The 15,401-nt window shown below is 42.9% G+C and overlaps 1 protein-coding gene across 2 annotated transcripts; it reads right to left on the bottom strand.

The window, feature by feature from the left end:
* Window positions 1-772: 772 nt before the first annotated feature.
* On the bottom strand, window positions 773-14,923 carry LOC108052292. 2 transcript variants are annotated; one of them, XM_044461751.1, is made up of 11 exons: window positions 14,358-14,923; window positions 12,425-12,560; window positions 11,267-12,333; window positions 10,069-10,131; window positions 4,936-6,147; window positions 3,944-4,285; window positions 2,838-3,155; window positions 2,630-2,777; window positions 2,359-2,564; window positions 1,832-2,015; window positions 773-1,334 (listed from the first exon to the last, which is right to left on the bottom strand). In XM_044461751.1, the coding sequence occupies exons 1-11, from the start codon at window positions 14,485-14,487 to the stop codon at window positions 1,010-1,012; spliced, it is 4,131 nt and encodes a 1,376-aa protein (XP_044317686.1). In that variant the 5' UTR covers window positions 14,488-14,923; the 3' UTR covers window positions 773-1,009. The 2 variants fall into 2 exon arrangements, with proteins under 2 accessions (XP_044317686.1, XP_044317687.1); XM_044461752.1 differs by lacking the exons at window positions 10,069-10,131; window positions 11,267-12,333; window positions 12,425-12,560; window positions 14,358-14,923 and adding an exon at window positions 7,032-7,258.
* Window positions 14,924-15,401: the final 478 nt, after the last annotated feature.

Raw genomic sequence — 15,401 nt, 5'->3', positions numbered from 1 at the left:
TAAATGTATTTTCCAGATAAAAATGGTAAAAGAATTTTATTAGAGTTTTTGAGACCACTTGGCAATTCGCTGACTCTAGTTTTAGGGCTAGCACTCAACACAGTTTTAAGTGAGCCTCTTAAAGATGTTCCCTATAATTACACTTTTATATGTCTGAGCTTCTTTCTTGCAGGATTGGATTATCGGGAAAGTAGTGCCATTAATAATCTCCGATGCTAAACGTTTTTTCAAGAATCAGAGTGCTTTAAAACTGTGAACAAATTCAATTTTCTAGCCTTTTCTAGCATTTCGTCTTGGCCTCTACAATTAAGGATAAATTACGATACCAGGAAATCGATACAATTAAACTTAAAAAAACCGGAGATTAAAGGAAACTCTTAAGAGCAGTTACGATAATTCAAACGGATACTGGAACCTTCCAATCCCTTAAGCGCACCTAAACCTATTTTCTTGGCAAAGTCACCACATAATAATTAAACAAAAAACCTTTCAGTTAGTTTTAAAGTTATAAATAACTATGACCTCCAAATAACATGGAATCAAATCGCTTATACCGATTAGAATTCATTAAAATTCCGTTATTTGTTGCTTTCTTTACAACTTATCAGTTACCAAGTTGATTTATGGCTTGCAAGTTGAAGCGTTTTGTTTGTCTAATTATATTTGATATAAGGAAAACATGAGTCAGCCGGGATTTTTTCTGCGTAAAAACTAATTTTATTAATAATACATACAATTCAGCTTATACATAGAAAGAATGCCTGCACGCAAGCTGTCATTAAGGTTGCATTCAACATTCAGGGGAGTTAAGTTAATAAGTTAATTGGTTTCACTTGGTTCTGACGACAATGGTATCCAATCTCAATGATGATCACAACGACAACGTCCACGTGGTCCGAGTAGATCTGTCTGGAAGTCGGGGTTTTAGGTTGCGGGTTTCGGGTTTCGGGGGGAATCTATTGTACAAGTATCTCTTAACCAACTAAAGCTAGCATAGATTAGCGCTCCACTAGCACGACTCCTTGTTGCAGTCGACAAAGTTGCTGAACTCGGTGGCGTTGGGCGGGCCCTCACTGTACAGGTAGGTCACGGGCCACAGACGGGCGGCGGCGAAGTCGCTGAGGCTCTGCAGTCCGCCGGGTCGCGGAGGATGCTGGCTGTACTCACTGCTGGCCGCCGTGGCCGGTTGCAAGTGGTGCGGATGTGGATGCTTCTGTTTCTCCTTGCCACTGGGCAGTCCCAGATGGGAGTGCGTCGCCTGGGTGCCGTTTTTGCCGGGGAAGTACCGATCGCTGCACTTGCGCCACTGGTCCGACTCGTCTCCCACAAAACACCTGGGAAATTGAGAGAGATGAAAAATGGTATGGTGTTTTAAGTGGCTTTATTGGTATAATATATATCTTGATGGTTACTTTTGGTTTACATAAAAAAATATAATCTACATAGGGGATTGTTAGAAATTGCCCCACATTTCAGAATTAAAACAGTTTAAATAATGTGTTTTTGTTTAATATTTATATATACTTATTAGGGCTCTATCATTTCTGTAATTTTTCTGGTTATAAGAGCTTTTAAAAATTGTAAGATTTTAAATATTTCCAAAAATTTGAGATTGTTAAAGAAAAAAACCAAAAAAATACTTTAAGTCTAAAATAAATAGACTTGGGTCAAAGCTCTTGAGTTGATTGAATAACTCTAATTTTAAAAATCTAATTCCAATTTTAATGTTAAATGATTAATAGAATGGAATTAAAAGGTTGAATGTTTTTAATTAGAAAAAAAATGTATAGATGCAATATGTGATTTGTGATTTGTGTTTCTTTCCACTTACCAGGGATAATCGAAGCCCTTGCTGTAGCCGCAGGGGTGGTCCGCCTTGCAGCAGTAGTCCCAGGAGCCGACCTCGGAGGCATCCGTCTCGCAGGAGTAGAAGCCGGTGATCAGGTTCTTCGCGCAGGGACTGCTCCGGCGGCAGGGTTTGCCGGACACGGTGTAGTGGCGCCAGGCCACGTCGCCTTTACCGGACAAGAAGCGGGTTTAGTGGGGTCAAGAGCACGGTTTTGGGGGTGGATTTCGGTATCCGATTCAGTATCGAAATCGAATTGGAAAACGAAACGGTGGCATGCAAACGGTCGGTTAGTAGCTTTTTGGGGGATTCGTCTTTCGGTTATGGTGGGAGGGGGCCACTGTACATGCTAGTAAACGTTATTTACACAACATTCTCCGCTACAAACTAATTTACACAAACTCTAATGCTAGTAATACACAACTATTGCTGATCCGCTGCCCGGTTAGAGCAACAGGAACCGGTTATTTACACTTGGATCGAGGTGCAACAGGTTAGTAGGTTGAGTTTACCCGGTTCCCGGAAGATGTCCATGCGCCGGTCGTTGTTGACCCGCGATCCGCCGATGGTGTTGACCTTGTCCCGGCAGGTCCAGTCGAAGGGATTCCAGGCGAAGAGCCAGAAGTCGCGGTCCTTGGTGTGGGCATAGTGCACATCCTGCTTTAGCTCGGTCTGATCCAGGTCAGATAATTCACAGTTAAAGGAGCTGGCATGGGAGCTTGAATAAAGAAAGGGAGTTTTGTTATATCTTGTTTATTGGGCTAGGGAGTTGCCATAACTCACCCATAACTGAAAGCGAAGCACTTGAAAGGAGTCGTCTCCCGGAAACGGATGCACTCCTTCTTGCAGGCCATCTCCGAGGGCACGGAAATCACCTTCTTGATGGCGGGAGGAAGCAGTCTCGCCGGCGATCCGTAACCCAAATAGCAGACTAAAGGGGAGTAGGGATTAGGATTACTCCTAAACGAGGTAGAGAGACCTAAAAACCTACGTTTCTTGTGCTTCTCATCCACGATCGGCTGGATCTCGCACCCGTGGCCATAGCTCGCTCGCTCGAAGATATCGAAGGCCGCGTCCAGGATGAGATGGCGCTCCTTGTCCATGTCCCTCACCGGCCAGTCACTCAGCTGGCAGTTGTCGATGACTCCGGCATGCCGCTGCTGGCCATATCGGAAGGCAAAGGCCCGGCAGGTGAACTTCGTGGAGCGGATGCACTCCATCTCGCATTCGCCCACTGATCGCACGGTCAGGGAGTCGCGCACAATCGACTTAAAAAAACGCGTGGCATCAATTGCTCGGAAGAAGCACTCTGGAAAAGGTGAGGTTGGGAATTTTGTTTTAGCTAATATAAATTAGTTTGGTGTAAGTCATCACAATCATAGTAAGAGACATTCAGTAAAATCTTAACCAAAATTTTTAAATAAAATTAAATAATTGTATCAGAACTATATAAACTAAAATAAACAATAAAGCAGCTAATAAAAATGATCTTAACCTTTTCATAAAAATATTCCTACAATATTCCTCACCATATTTATTAATTATAGTTTCAAGTAAATAAAAAAACAAGAACGGAAGCAAACTTCCGCATGCCAAAGATTATATACCCCTGCAGCTGTTAAAAAAAATTAAATATTCTATATTTCGATATCGATGGTTAATAGCAATAAAGCTAGATCGATTTAACAATAAATTATAACTGAAAAATCTCGGTGCATATGGATAAACAAAGAAGTTAACATTTTATTTAACTTTCTTTCCCGGTTGTTCCTATAAGAGCTATTTGATACAATAGGTCGATCCAACCCATTCTGACTAATATATAAACAACATTTTGCAAAGTTTTATCCAAATCGTTTTAAGACTGATCGTTTTAAGAAGACGGACAGACGGACGGACAGACGGACGGACAGACGGACATGGCTAAACCGACTCGCCTAGTACTGCTGATCAAGACATATACCCTCTGCGAGGGTATAAAAATGTTAAGTAAAGAAACCTTTTTTTAAAAGATTAATTTCTCTGTTATGTTGGAAAGTAAATAACAACTATATAATTATTTCTTCTAATTGTGTTTTAACATAATACCAGACTTACGTGCATTTCTCGGATCCGAGAGGGCGGTGCTAGGACGGTCGGTATCGTGACGTCGCGGCGGTGGCTGCCGGCATACGTCCATGTCGTCCGCCATGGAGTAGATGTCGTAGTCCCGATCCGGCTCGATGTCCACGTAGTAGTCGAGCATGTTGATGGGCCGGTCGCACAGCATGCAGTTGTCCCTGCCCGCCTGGTTGTACCGGTAGCTGTACGTGTGGCAGATGAAGCTGGGCCGCTGGTCAGAGCACAGGCGCTCGCACTCCGTCAAGGTGGGCACGTTGTAGGCGTGCTTCACGGCCGTCTTGTGCAGCCGGAATCCTTCGCTGGTCTTGGCCGAGCATTCTATGTTATAATGATTAGTAAATAGCTCGTTAAAAATTGTTAATTCAATAAAATGCAAAATGGTTAATTGAATAAAATGCAAAAATAGCTTAACCGTTACTTAGAGTAGGCATGTGGACTTTTGTCAATGTTATAAAGTTTGTATTGAATTTCCAACAAGCAATTGTTTAATTTTTAATTGGTTTTTAAGCTTTTTGCTTTGTTCAACACACGGTTACTGATAAATATTTAAATCTCCTTTACTTGAAATACCACAGATTGACAGAGCTGCTCAGGCCACTATAATTAAGGACACGTTTGAGTCTTGATGATGAATGTACAAACACCAAAATTAATTTCTTCTTTTATGTATAGTTTTAAGCCATAAAATGTTAAAATATAAAATATCTTAAAGAGAAAAAAAAGCAAAATATAAAAAAATTATTCCTCATTTTGAAACGTGAAAACTGAAATATTGTCTTTTGAACCATCTCCTTGTATTTTGATTTATATTAAACGTTTTACTATTTACTATTTTAAAGTCGGAATTATTACACCTCAAATTAGATTTTAATTAGATATTATTAAGTATATTAGATTATCGTTTTCAAAGATTCGATTGTGATAGGTGTAAATTATATGTTTATATTATCTTTTTTTTGGATACTCACCATCTTGTCCCGGGCGCCGTGTCCACTGCTGCCGGTAATCGTTGCGCCTCCTGGGGTAATCCTCCTCGTAGCCAGAGCCCGGATAACTGAGCACCGAGTTGGACTCGCGGTGAGGTGTCCCCAGCTGGAAGTAGTTGAAGTCCTGCTGATCCTTGCGTCGCTGCGACTCAGACAGACCCCAGTAGGATGAGGAGGATGAGGAGGAGTGCTTGCTGCTTCCGCCGTAACTACCTCCGTAGTGCCCCCAGTTGTCCTCGCCACCAATCAGATAGGGTACGAATTTGTTGGGCTTCTTGTAGGAGCCTGGGGGTCCCGGAGGACCTGCTCCATCGCGATCGAGGTAGTTGTGCGACGGACGACTTGGTGGTCTGTAGGGCGAGTAATCCGAACCGGGACGATAAGGTGGGCGGTACTTGTCGATCCGATCCGTTTCCGGCCGTGGCGGTCTGTACGCGGAGCTATCGTAGCCGGAACTACTTGGCAGGGTTTCCCAGCGATCCGGTCTTCCGGGCCGATAATGTGGCGGATCGTGGCGGTCCACGTAGGCATGATCTCCGCCATAACTGCTGGGCGGGGTGTGGCCAAAGTATCCTGAACTGGAACCCGAACTCGAACCTGAGCCGTGCGAGGAGAACTCATAGGAGGATTGAGAGGAGGAGGATGAGCTGTGCGAGCCATGGAAATCCGAGGAGAAGGGAGGTCGGTGTTCGTAGGAGCTGCTTGGAGGACCCGAGGGACCGCGATAGTGATCCACGGCGGTGCTGCTCGGCGGGCGGTAGTGATCCCTGTCCCGATCCCGATCCCGATCTCCATCGCGATCTCCATACCCACCGCCACCGCCGCCACTGGGCTTGAAGTAAACGGGCTGGCTGCTCACAGGACCCTTGGAGCAATCCTGACAAGCACTGCGACGACAGCTGCTCGGCGCATTGCGGTCCCTCTCGTAGTAGTCGTAGTCCGGGTGCCTCAGCAGATTGGTATCCCGCCGATCTGGACTGGAGTACAGGTCCATCTGGGCCAGCGGCATCTCGACCAGCTCGCAATCGCCCTGTCCATGGCCCGAAGGATCCAGCCGGTAGTTGAAGCCCTCGCACATGAAGCGCCGCTCCCGTCCGCACTCCCGCATGCACTCCTCCACCCGCTCGCAGGATATGGAGCGGCGCACGAAGTGGGGGGCAATCCGCTTTCCGGCCAGGACTCGTCGGAAGCAGGCTGGAAAAGGAGACCAAGTGGGTGTTGCAGTGCCAGTTGCAGATGCCCTACGCCTTACGCAATTGTGGGCAACTCAAAAAAGAGGAAAAAAGATCAACCATTCAACGTTTGGAGTCAGTGAAGCGAGAACCCAAGATCGGGGCTGGGTTGCTTCATGGGTGTCTGCACTTTCAAAAAAAAAGGGCGAGAAGATGGCAGCTACCTAATATCTCAATAACATAGTATTTTGTGAATGAGCAGAAAAACGAATTGTGAGTCAAGTGATATAAAAGTTATCATCCTTCGTTTTAAATTAAATTAATATCAATTACCAAAAATAATCGCGGACAGCATTTGCATTCTTCTTTTTGTTTTTACTCTTTCTTTTCTAATTAAATAAACATTGTATCAAAAAATTAAGCTACCATTAAATAGGGTAATTGAAATAAAAGTGAGGGAAATCAACCTAAGAAATATACAAGATTTGTTAAAAACCGTAGCTTATCTGAGACTATGTCTGTGAATATTACTTGAGAGGCAACAGCAATTTCGCTTTCTTACTTTCCATTGAGGATTTTAATTGTAAAATTGTTTGACTAGAACAAGGAAAATCTTTTTTGGCGAGTGCATTTATGTCCAAGCTGGTTTCTGTTTCTACTACGGGTCGAATTGTTTTCGCTGTTGTGTTTTTGCGGCACATCCGTTGCCGTTTTGAGTAAATTATGTTCGAGTCATGTTGGGTGCCGTGTACTTCAGCGAAGATTATCTCCGGGAAAATTGCCAGCAAAGACAACGTGTTTTTCACGCAGAACGATGGAAATTATGCAAATTACTTTAATACGCACTCCGAAATTCGGTCGAGAGCTGGCCCAAGTGGAATGACCTACAAGCGCTTGGCCCCTTACCTTTGGCATCCTCGACTATGATAATGGTGCTGCTGAGATCGGTGTGTCGCGTAGGACTAACGAACTTCGATCCGCCGTCGTAGACGCGATTCAAGAGCAGAAGCAGCGACAAAAGCCCACAAATGCTGCCCATTTTTGGGGAGTTTGGTATACCAAAGCGGTGATTTTGGTGTGATTATGTGATTACGTAATGGCTAAATTAGCGTTCTGGGCTAATTAATTTCTGTGCAATGTCAAGCGCTCGAAACAATGGGCCTTAGCTGGCCATCCCGCTCGCACACAGGACACGGAGACGCGAACACGATTTCCGGACAGATTTTCCGACGCGCGGCGCTGGCGATTCTAATCGCGAATGAACAGCGGCTGTGGTCAAGCTTGCGGTTTTATACGGCGTTAGAAAATCGCGCGCGATTTTCGAGCTTTTCGCTTCTACGCTTCTGAACCATCTAAGCTTTTCGCTCTGGCGCTCTGAAAATCAGAAAACCCCCGCTTTCAGTGGATTCTTTTTTCCGACCGACGCGGAGAGCACTTCGTTTGCCCAGAAGCCTTGGATCTCCGGTATAATGAGCTTTTTTTCGGTGGAAGATGCCTATCTTCGCCGATGATTCAGATGAAAATACGAGGGTACAGATCGCTGCGAGATGCGATGCTGATGGGGGCAGCCAACCGTTAACAGACCTCGCTCAAGGATGCCGCATCTTGATATGGTGCTTATTATTTCGTTTCAATAAGAGCGAACTTAATGAGGTACTAGGAAAACCTAAGCCCAAACAGTTAGCCGGCTGATCATAGCCGTTCTGAATATATCATAGGTGAGCTAAGTGGATTTATGGCCAACTATAATTTTGTTTTCGGCTCAAGGATGGACTATTTTTTAGACTTTTGGCGTCGAGGCTATTAAACACGGAGTAAGTTTTTTTTTTTAAACATACTCTTTGCTGGCATTTGTAAATATAGTTTGCTATAATAAAATAACACAGTAACTAACACTTTAACTACTTTTAAAATTGATTTAAAGAAGTATCTCATACATATTGTAACTAATATTCTGATATTCATAAATATTTGTTTATATTATTACATTTTATACTACAAAATTGGAAAGGAAGTGTAGCTAAAGAAAAATAAATTATCATTTGTTCTGTCAAAACTGGAAAACCTTACTGAATATCTTTAGAAAATGGTTTACTATCTATGGAATAAAAATTATATCTTATAGTTTTTATAATGCAGTCCCAAATAACAAACTAAGGAACATAACAGCATAGAAATGTAAAGAAATCCTTTCTAGCCCCCAAAAAGTATTACTTTCAAAAGGAATATCTCACCATGCACTTCCAAGTTCTTTGCCTAAGTCTTTTGTGCTTGCCAAGATATTTCTGACTTATGCTCAATTTCTCAGGGTTTTACTGTGTTTCCCAATCAAGCCTGACCACAGATATGAGTCCATCGATCATATCGCCCCCTCAACCACCCAAAGCAGCCGACTTGAGTGCATTTCCGTTTCTGAATCAATGTCACTGCTGTCAGGCGGTGCACCACCGTGGTGGTGCTACAAACTCGAACCGCAAATGTGGGTGGTTTTTGTGCGCCGACTTGGGGTTCCCATTTGCATACAATGGCTGCCAGAGGAGTGTGCATGCTGAGTGCAGTTCTACTCCGTTCTGTTCTATTCCGATCTTGCACAACGCCATAGAACCGCCAAAAACTGGAGATACATATAGCGAAGATCGCTTCCGCCTCCCAGCGAACTGTAGCCCAATCTCCAAGTGTAAATTACGATCTGTCCCACGCCAAATAAAAGCAAGCTAACTAACTAGCGAACACGCCACCTCAGAAACACAATTAATTGCGCCAGCGTCATCAAGTTTGGCATTTGAACTTGGCTTCTCTTGGCACTTGGCATACGAATATAGCATATGGTAGGCTTATGTCACCGCCACCCGCTGGGTTCATGTACTCCACTCCGTCACACTTGGGAAACCCGAAAGGAAGTGGCGTCAAAATCAAAACACAAATTGTTCTCTGATGATCTGCCTTGGTAGTTTCAGAATTGTCATAAATCTTCTGCACTTGACAAGTCAATTTCTTCTGTAAAGCAATGAGATCATATTAACTGAAGAGACCGGAACAGAATCTGGTGGAATTAGTTTTGAAGGGATTATCTTTGCAGAAATGAGGTAATCAGTCTGAAGAGATTTAAGTCTTGAGGCCAATTTGAATGGTATATAAAATATAACATATTTTTATTTCAATATAGCTTTGAACTTTCCTAGCTTGAACTTCGTCCGTCAAGCAATAAGAATCTAAGTCGCACCTCAAAAAGTTTTGAAAATCGTTTTGAAAAAAATTAATAGTCTTAGAGTTCTCAAACACTACTCTTAATGGTAAAACATTCCTTTAAAGATGATTTATTTTTACTTTCCAATGATCTTCACTAAAAAATTTAATTTTTAGGAATAATTTCCTAGCAAAATTATATACAAGAACCAAAGCAGCTAAATACTCCATGTGGGTGACCCCAATTTTTGCATTCCCATTTAAGTTCGCTTGCCATTTATCAAAACTTTGGCCACAGCATTATTTATTATACCGTTTTGTGGGTGGGTTAGTTCGTGGAGCTTTTTGCTCCGTTGTGTATATTATGCGATTGTGAATAATGCCGATGTTTACTGCAACCGCCCACTCACCCCCAGACCCCAGATCCGATGAGCATTATGCCAGGCTAATGGGTTTAGTTTTGTTACGCAAATAAAAGCCGGAAAATGTGGGTCAATCGGGCGACTGCCATCTGTCACTTGACCAGTCGGTCGGCATGGACCCCGAAAGCTAATGAGTTTTAGTTGTGCGCCATGTTAATTCTAAATTTTAGTTGTTGTTTTGTTGTTGCAACTCTCAAGTGACCCGTGTCATCGTCTGTTTATATGGTTATAGGCACAATTGCATGTCTTTAGGGTTATGGGGTTAGCTTCGGGTCGTCGCGAATCCATGAATTAGTTGAAGGGACCAGGGCAAGGAACACCATAGGTCTACTCACCCTTCAGTTCATCCATGGGATATCCCAGTCGGTCACGATCTCGATCGCCGGGCATGGGTCGTTCTGAAAAAAAATATATAAATAGAATACAATATTTTTCTTCTTATTTGTTTTGATTTGTATATCCTTCGGCCTATCCCGAATAAAACGAATATTATATTTATAATGTTAATAATATTGGCTATGAGAATACTCTCTTTAAAAACATATAAAGCACAAATGGAGAGGATATCAAATGTGTCTGTATTTGTAAGCTTTGAATTCTTCAAATGTTCTGACACTTATAAATTAAAAATTAAAAAAAAATGCATACGTATTTGATATTTGATGCAAAGTTGAAAAATGTTAATGACAAAGCAATTACTGTTAAACTTATAGTATATATACAAAGAAACAAGAGTTTCGAATAATTATCTATATTATATATATATATATAAATACATATGTGATATTATATTAATTTTGAAAATTGCTCAGAAAATCAAAAGATGTTGCTTCATTATCTGACGAAATAGCGATGGGCACCAGTATTTATACCCGTTACTCGTAGAGTAAAAGGGTATATTGTATTCGTGCAAAAGTATGTAACAGCTAGAAGGAAGCGTTTCCGACCCTATAAAGTATATATATTCTTGATCAGGGTCACTAGCCGAGTCGATATAGCCATGTCCGTCTGTCCGTCTGTCTGTCCGTATGAACGCTGAGATCTCGGAAACTATAAAAGCTGGAAGATTGGCATTTTGCATGCAGATTCTAGGAGTTCCTACGCAGCGCAAGTGTGTTTCAAAAAGGTGCCACGCCCCCTTAAACGCCCACAATCGCTTATAGACGATTTTAAAAATTTAAATATTTCGGAAAAGTAAAAATGCAGTTTTATTGTGTTTATCAATACCTATCGAAATGTAGAAGAAATTTTTCAAATCGGACCATTTGTTAAAAAGTTATGCGTGATCAAAGTTTCTATCTCCATCTCCCTCGCACTCCCATTACCTGAGTAACGGGTATCTGATAGTCGGGGCACCCGACTATAGCGTTCTCTCTTGTTTTGTACTGGATACCAAACATATTCGGACTTTTATATAGTAATATCCTTATCTTTTTTATATAAATGTAAGTGATAGTCATTACTACATATATTCTATAGTATATATATATAGTTATGTCTTCCTACACAACCACCACCTTAATATACACTTACTGTTCCCTTGCATGAAGTCATCGGGATTGAAGTAGGTGGCAATGGTCTTGTCATCGTCGTATCCTCCGTATCCGTCTCCGGGTCGCATGGCACTGCCGTTCCTTCGGACGTACTCATCCCGCGGTGGTGGATGTGGACCTTCGTAGGGAGGGGGTGGACGTGCCGATGGTCCATTCATCCCGTAGCCATCGTGTGGCGACATTGCCGGTGGGTCGGGTCGATTGGTGTAGTCCGGCCGTGGTTCGCGATGGGGATCAAAGCTGGGACTCGGTCGTGGTCCATAAGAAGGCGGTGTGGAACTGTCGTAGGGGCGGGGTGGATACTCCGGACGATCGGCTGTGGGGCGTGGCGACATGGGCGGATAGTCGGGACGATCGGCAGTCGGACGCGGTGGCCTAGCCGCATAGCTGGGTCGCTCCTCCGAAGATCCACTCGATGGCCTCACCGTCGGCGGTGTATACCTCTCCGGGGACCCGTAGCTGTACCCGTTTCCGTAACCCAACCCAAAGATAGGTCTCGGCGGGCTGTGGGGGGTGGGCCGGATGCCCTCGTCCTCTGCTGGTTCGATGGGTCCGTAGTGCGGTCGATATCGCTCATCCACTTCGGGGGCATTGGCTGCATAACCGCCGGGAATGTAGGCCTCCTCGTTGGGCGACGGATAGTTGCTCTCGTACAGCGTGGGGTACTTGTAGAGCGGATACAGGTCGTGCGAGAAGTACAGCCGGTCGCCCACGCCAGGTGGCGGCAGGGAGGGGGGTCCCAGCGGAGGAGGGGGTCCCCCACCTCCTGTGTGGGGCGTGGGGTTCACCACCAGCACAGGCGTATTGCCCACATCCAAAGGCCTGTTCGGCAGATCCAGTGGCGTCGGACCGGGCGAGATGGGACTCGGACCGGGCACGGGCAGTGGACCGGGGGCAATCGAGTTGTCGCTCAAGTCGAAGCAGTTAGTTTTGCGCGTGTACAGATCAAAGTCGGGATCGAAAATCACGCCCCCCGGCCGCCCGCCGCCCCCCGATCCGTACTGCTCCGATGACAACTGACAAGTGCCGTTTCCGCGTCGATGAACACTGCAAAAATCCGAAAAATATAAAAGAAAACACACATATACCTAAGGTGGAAATTGGGCAATCAAGGGGTGACAGGTGGAAGACGACTCACCCGAACGAGATGGCCTGACACTTCTCGCCCGCCTGCAGACACTTCTCCTTGCACATCTTCAGCGAGTTGGTGTCTTCGGTGCGGAAGGTCTTCTCAAATGGCAGCATCGCCTCCAGTGCAATCCGCTCGAAGCAGTCTGTCGATGCAAGATGGTAGATGTAAGATCCAAATTACAAAAGGTTCATCTGGCAGTTGAGTAATACCCCCCGCCCCCCTCGTTTTAAACAATTGCGTCACCCCACTTGCACTTTCAAGGCCACCGCTGGTGCTCCACTTCGTCCACTCTACGGTAGGTTAGTTTTATTGACTCTGCAATTGTCTGTTTTCGATTGTTGGCTGGCTTTGTTCTCCATTTGGATTTGAATTTGAATTTTATTAACTTTGCGTGCTCGCGGGACGCAGTTGGGTGACCCATAGAATTTTTGTCAGTGCATGAATAATTCAAAAAGGTCAAACCATAGACAAAACACATTGGTCTGCGGTGTCTGTGCTCTGACATGCTTGATGGATTATCCCCCAGCCTATGGATAATGTCATAATGTTTTCCAAGAAATTATCTCATTTAGAATAGTTAAATATTTCGTTAGTAATGTAAGTCGTTATGATTAATAAACAAAATTCTACTAGAGCTTTAATTATGCTACTACCTATTAGGTTTATAAATAAGTTGTTATATGTTAAGAACAACCCGCAGTAATTTCATATTGTCTACCATTCTATATTAAATTTAGTACACCTTTAATCTCTTACTTTTTTCTGCACAGCTGGGTTTCAAAACCAAAATGGGTTCACAACACAAAAACTAGTATCTTTAATCACTCCGTTAAGAAACATATTGTAGCCATTTTCCCATTCGCATAATTCTCATAAAAAGCCAGTTTTCAAAATGACATTAAGCTGATTTTACGACCAATTGTATATTAAATGGTATTTATTAACATGGTAACTGTATTTTGAATGCTGAAGTAATTGTGAATGATGGGAAAACTGTTTGTTTAATCATTTTTATTTTCCAATTTAAATATTTACTTAGATAAGAAACACTGTTTGTTATTGTGCATATACTTGGTCTTCCTGTTTTTGCATTTGATAATAAAAATATTATCTTCATCAAAGTATATATAATTAGGTATTAGTTATAGAACTCAAGGAAACTATATTTACCTATCTTTAAAATTATTATAAAACAAGAAAGGAAGCAAACTTCGGCAAGCCGTAGTTTATATATCCTTGAAGTTATTACAAATCGACTAATTTTCGATTTCTATGCCTTTCTTACTAAAAACAATGAAGCTCTGTCCACTTTGCTCTGCATTTTGCCATCGTTTATTTTAATTATAACCGTAATTCCATAATATTTAAATACTACCAAATCCCAAAGACCAAAAAAAAAGAAATTAACAAGAAAGGAAAGCTATCTTCGGACTGAGCCAAAGTTGATATACCCTTGCAGAATATTCTGTAAATTATATTCTCCAAAATTATTCATATGATGCATTCTTAATACTCATAAATCCCAACTTCCTAACTTGAAAAAACACCAAAGTTATGGCCTTTCCGATCGTTTAGTTATATGGCAGCTATAGGATATAGTCGGCTGATCCGGCACGTTCCGACTTATATACTACCTGCAATAGAAAGACAACATTTGGGAAAGTTTTAAGCAGATAGCTTTAAAACTGAGGGACTAATTTGTGTAGAAACGGACAGACGGACGGACAGTCGGACATGGCTATATCGACTCTCCTGGTGATGCTGGTCAAGAATATATATGTATACTTTATAGGGTCAGAAATGTCTCCTTCACTGCGTTACAAACTTTTGACTGAAATACCCTCTGCAAGGGTATAACAAATGTTTTCTGTGTATTGCAATCATAACTAACATAACCATAATGTTTAATGATGATATCAGCTTCTACCATTCCACTTACCATTTCGTGCGGATACTAATTGATTGTCGACTGTCAGACCCTTAGCAATATCCCAAAAACCGATCAGGAGAAATGCTATTTGCAGGCGCACTAATCGCTGACCACGCGTGTTATCGCTAATCGCGATCATTGGGCCCGATTAGTTTGCGACCCCAGCGGCAATAGCTGATATGATGATGCTTTCTTTTAGATTTGCTCTCACTTAACTCGCTTTTTTTGGCACTTCCCCTTTTGCATTATCGGCGGTTTCACTTGGGCTTTTGGCCAGAAGATTTGCTTGAGGCACCGATGGGATGGACGGGAGATTTCGAACTGAGAGACGGCGATCCGCTCGAGGCGCGTAGAAACCTTCTGCTTCTTTCTTCCGCCTTTCTTCAGTCGCGTGTTTCTTTTTTTTCTTTTATTCGCTTTTTTGTTTCTGGCTTTCGTGTTACGATTCGCTACTTTTCACATTCTTTTCACCGTTAATTATGTTGCCAAAATATGCAGATCGTTAAAAATGAGCCGGGATCGGCTTTATTTATGGGCTCGCGGACAAGAGACGTCTAAAGATTCTGCGGTTGCGGAAGAAGCCGACTTCACATAATTATGATGGGTCTCAGCTGTAACTGCGGGTGGGAAAGGGAGGTGGAGGTGGAGGGCGAGAGTCAATAACCTGGCCAACCAAGCGGTACGGAGCCTTCTTACAGGCGATGATGTCAGAGTTCACTGCACAGGTGCCTGTGACCTTTCGCCCAAAAGTTTCTGGTGTTGCCCGATAATTAAAAACTCTAATGACAAAGTGCTCATCAATGCGTAAATCCAGCATTTGTCATGCCAATGCCGAAAGCCCCTAAAATAATAATAACTCAACTTTTCATAGTTGCAAAAAAAACAATTAAGGTAAGAATCTTGATGATTAATTAAAGCTGACAGACGAAAGAATACTTCTCGGAACAAAAATGAAATAATTTTAATGGTGAAAATTGTTAGATTAGATTCGCCGACTTTCTTCTTTTTTGGGGCGAGGGAAATTAAGCTGGGAAATGTAGCGAATATAACGGC

This window comes from Drosophila rhopaloa, unplaced genomic scaffold, assembly GCF_018152115.1.
Source record: "Drosophila rhopaloa isolate 14029-0021.01 unplaced genomic scaffold, ASM1815211v1 contig_69, whole genome shotgun sequence".
In the NCBI taxonomy this organism is placed as follows: domain Eukaryota; kingdom Metazoa; phylum Arthropoda; class Insecta; order Diptera; family Drosophilidae; genus Drosophila; species Drosophila rhopaloa.
Note: the sequence above shows the minus strand (reverse complement) of the source record. Positions and strands in the feature narration are given on the sequence as shown.